The sequence below is a fragment of the Otolemur garnettii genome, unplaced genomic scaffold, assembly GCF_000181295.1.
Source record: "Otolemur garnettii isolate 467f Iridium unplaced genomic scaffold, OtoGar3 scaffold00195, whole genome shotgun sequence".
Taxonomy (NCBI): Eukaryota; Metazoa; Chordata; class Mammalia; order Primates; family Galagidae; genus Otolemur; species Otolemur garnettii.
In genome coordinates, this window is record NW_003852590.1 from 2,515,218 (window position 1) to 2,520,019 (window position 4,802).

General features: G+C 35.2%; 1 protein-coding gene across 1 annotated transcript in view; it reads left to right on the forward strand.

The window, feature by feature from the left end:
* PMS1 (PMS1 homolog 1, mismatch repair system component) overlaps nt 1-4,041 on the forward strand; it is a 95,776-nt gene extending 91,735 nt beyond the window's left edge. The window contains exon 7 of the mRNA XM_023507632.1: nt 3,770-4,041. Within this exon, the coding sequence (XP_023363400.1) occupies nt 3,770-3,934 (165 nt within the window). The 3' untranslated portion in view covers nt 3,935-4,041. The remainder of the gene's footprint in view (nt 1-3,769) is intronic.
* The last annotated feature ends 761 nt before the right edge of the window (nt 4,042-4,802 follow it).

Here is a 4,802-nt window from a genome sequence, read left to right on the forward strand (position 1 = left end):
CAAAAAAAAAAAAAAAAAAAAGATTTGAACTCAGGCAAGCCAGATCTGAGTATTATTCTTAAGAACTTTGTTTTTTGATGGAAATAGCTTTTTGTCCTGGTTCAATAAGAATTTTATATTTTAGGAAGTGAAGACTTACCAAACCACTTATTCATTAATGTATTTTCTCTGCAAATTGGGAAGCATTTTATAGAAGTTTATGGAAACTTTTGAAAGTTTATTACATAGTTCCTAATGTCTCAAAGTTTTCTATATTTGAATTTTGCAAACAGATTAAAATATTGCTCAATTTCTTTATTTGTGGCCAAATATTTTTTGCCCATTTCCACTAGTAGTTCTGTGAAACGTATATAATTTTCCAGGGCAAGTGTACATAGTATTAGACTCTTTAATCCAATCATACTGTAAAAGTTTTAGAACTAGTAACAGTGAAAAGTCTCCTAGAAGGATTTGGTTTTTTTTTTGAGACATGGTCTCACTGTGTCGCCCTCAGTAGAGTGCTGTAGTGTCACAGCTCACAGCAACCTCAAACTCTTAGGCTTAAGTGATTGTCTTGTCTCACTCTCCCAAGCAGCTGGGACTGCAGGCACCCACACAACGCCTGGCTATTTTTTTTGTTGCAGTTATCATTGCTGTTTAACTGGTGTGGGCTGGTTGAACCCACCAGCCTGGGTGTTTGCGGCCGGCGCCCTACCCACTGAGCTATGGGGATAGAAGGATATTTTTAGAAATTTTCATATCTGTATAAATATGTAAAAGAGATATGAACTAGAACAGTCTGCTACTACTTTGTTGCCTGTCCATATATACTGTTTTGAATCCCATTTAAGCTCCCCCTGTTTATCATATGCATTTTATCTCCCTTCATTAAATTTTGTATCTCATTTTTATACTTGTTTATATATCACGTATTATTGTCCACTTGTCTCCTGAGGAAAACATTAGGATACTTTCTCACTAATCTACCACCATTGCTTCTGACATCTAGGTTAAGGAACAAATATATAAGTAGGGAATAGGGACGAGATTGGATTATTGAAGTCTTAGGGTCTAAAATTTTTCAAGTTGTACCACATCTTTTTTGTTGTTGTTGTTGTTGTTGTTATTGCAGCTTTTGGCTGGGGCCAGATCTGAACCTGTCACCTCCGGTATATGGGGCCAGCGCCCCTACTCGTTGAGCTACAGGCGCCGCCCCTCACTTTTTTTTTTTTTTTTTGTATTAATCCATTGATAGCTACCACTTACCCAAAATTGGATCATCTCTTTCTTCTGGGTAGATTATGTAGACTTCAGTACTAAGAACGTTTATCTATGCTATTTTCCAAAATCATATATTCTAAAGCTAAATTTAATGCTTTGAAATATGTGCTATTATGGATTATGTACCCAGTTATACTGCCAGTTCTGTAGCTAGTTTTTAGTTTTAATGTAATCACTAATAAATAACATGTCAGTTTTTTAAACATTTTTGTTGGTAAAATATTTTGAACTAGTATTTCATTTCTTCAAATTAGGACTATATTAAAAAGTTACTGTGTGACTGTTTTTATAATTTGTAAATTGAAATAATCAGAAATAATTCAGACCTTTAAATTAGATATTAAAACAGTAAGATAGATTTTGAAAAGCAGCAGTTGTTAAAACACTTAAACCAGTTATATTTTAATAAATATCATGGGACTCCATTTTCTCTCCAAAGTAAGAGATGTTCTAAACAAATGTAAGGAGCAGAACAGCAATAACTGAGATTAAGTGAAATTATATAAAGCACATGTGGTGTCAACGAGCACTTATGACTTAATGTGAAATCCTGTGGGAGATTGCTATTTGTTCTCCAACTAAGGAACAAAACTTTATCCTGACTATATTAAATTCTAATGAAGGTTCACTAAATGCTTTAACAGGAGTTTTGTTTTTAATGGACATGTTCTGGAATATAATTTATACTAAACTATGTGTTTTTATTTTTTCTTTTAGGAGTTTCCATTACTGAAAACTTCTTGGAAATAGAAGGAATGGCTAACTGTCTCCCATTCTATGGAGTAATGGATTTAAAAGAAATTCTTAATGCTATCTTAAACAAAAATGCAAAGGAAGTTTATGAATGTAGACCTCGAAAAGTGATAAGTTATCTAGAGGTACACATTATTAATTTATATGTAGATTGGCTAGGTTTTAAGATACTTGTTCTTCATAAAGTAATAATAAGTGGCTTCAAAATAGTAAAGCAATTTTTGTAAGGTTTATTGTTTGTTTGCAAGAAGGAACACTATTTTAAAAAGCTCCATTAAAAGTTTCACATCATGGGTGGCACCTGTGGTTCAGTGAGTAGGGCGCCGGCCCCATATATGGGGGGTGGCAGGTTCGAACCCAGCCCCAGCCAAACTGCAACAAAAAATAGCCAGGCATTGTGGCGGGCGCCTATAGTCCCAGCTACTCGGGAGGCTGAGGCAAGAGAATCACCGAAGCCCAGGAGTTGGAGGTTGATGTGAGCTGTGTAGCCACAGCACTTTACCGAGGGCAATAAAGGAAGATTGTCTCTACAAAAAGAAAAAAAGTTTCTCATCATAAGCTCAGCATCATGGTGAGCATCTGTAGTCTCGCTACTCAGGAGGCTGAGGCAAGAGGATCACTTGAGGCCAGGAGTTTGATGCTGCTGTGAGCTATGATGCCACACTACTATACCCAGGGAATCAGAGTAAGACTGTCTCAAAAAAAAAAGTTTCACATTCTAGACTGGTTTGGTAAACTTTATCATGGATTCTTACCATACATTATTTCATAATTCAGGAACAGCTTCATAGATGAAACATTTGTGATGAAGTTCTTTTTTTTTTTAATTTCCATAACTAATCCCCTTAGATGGAATTCAAAATTGTTCTACCTTATGACATGCACTTTTCTAAAAACAATTGTAATATGATTGTAAACCCTGATCTCTTCAAGAGCAAAAAAACAAAGACAAAGTGAAAGACCTAAATCACTGAATAAATGGAAATTTGAGAAGTTTTAACAATATTCATCACAAATAAATGTAACCATGGTTTAAAAGAATGGAAATTTGAGAAGTTTTAAATGGAAAATTAAATGGAAATTTGAGAAGTTTTAACAACGTTCATCACAAATGAATGTAACCATGGTTTAAAAGAATACTTCACATAGTTTTCAAACTTATTGTTTTAAAATGTGAAACAAATGTCAGACTTTTGCTTAAAAACTCTGATTACTTCCCTGTGCATTCAAATTAAAACCCCAACCACTCACCCTGTCCTAGAAGGTGATCCGGCCTCTGTCTGACTCCCTTATCTAGTTTCTCTCTTCCCTGTAACAACTATGTTACACCCATACTGAACATTCGATTCTCTCTGTTCTCTCTGTCTGAAATACTTTTCTTTCCCCATGATCTTTGCGTCATGGTTCCCTACTTTTTAAAAGAAGCTTGACATCATCTCAAGTAAGCATTTCAACCACACAATCACTCTATCATGTTGCCCAGTTTAACTTTGTGTATTATTTATTCACTAAAAATATCTTTGTATTTTTATCTATCTTCTGTTTCTCTTTACTAGAATGTAAATTTCACAAGAGCCAGGAGTCTTGTTTTCTTGTTCACCACAATATCCCTAGAACCTCGGACATACCTGGTGCTTAATAAATTTTTGTTGAGTGAATTAATAAGATAAATATAATCAAAATTCTGTCTTACCAGTATAACACATTTTCTACTTCAGGGCATATCACAGTAAAATGTATGACTTTCCCTTCACAGGGAGAAGCGGTGCGTCTGTCTAGACAGTTACCCATGTACTTACCAAAAGAGGATGTCCAAGATATTATCTACAGAATGAAGCACCAGTTTGGAAATGAAATTAAAGGGTGTGTTCATGGTCGCCCATTTTTTCATCATTTAACCCATCTTCCAGAAACAACATGATTAAAATTAGTTACTGATGAAATTGATTTGGTCACAAAACAAAGTCAATTTTTAACCCATCTTTGTATTATCATGTGTCAAATGGTTATTTTATAAATAAGGATTCACTGGCTTATTTGTATATTTAAAATGTTTGAGAATTTGTAGGAAATTTAAATAAACTAATATGCACTATTCATTTTATCCTCAATAACTAGCCTTTGTGATAATTATTAGTTGTCGTAGACTCCACATTGAAAGGTAGTATTCTTGGGTGGTTAGTTTACTAGGTCAATGCTGTGCAGAGAAGTCACATCACACAAGCTAGCATATCAGGCAGATGTCAGCCTGGTTGCAAGTATGATGCTGAGACCGAGTGGGAGGAAAGTGAGATAATAAAGTTCAGAGAAAAGAAGAAAGAGCATAACCTCAGAAATCCTGCCATTTACCTTCATGTTGAGGATAACAGCTTAAATGTTACAGTCTCTTCTTATGAAGAAAATTTTGGGACTTTGGGGTCAAAATTTGACAGAGAATGTGGGGAAAACTAGACCTTTAACAGGAATTTTAGGTAAAGATTATTATACATGTGCCCCTTCAAAAACCAGGTCCCACACTGCACTGAAATACTTAATTTACAAAAGGTCGAAACATCTTTTTCTTTTGAAATGGGGTCTTACTATTGCCCAGACTGGCTTTGAAATCCTGAGCTCATAAAGTCCTCTTCCCTTCAGCCTCCCAAGTAGCTGGGATTCCAGGGACATGCCATCCACCATGGTTTCACTTAGGTGAAACATGATTTGTAATGATTATATTTGTTGTGTAAGGTAGGATATGTTACTCTGGGCACAGTGTTCCCGTACACCATCTTCAGTAATTCTTAGGGATC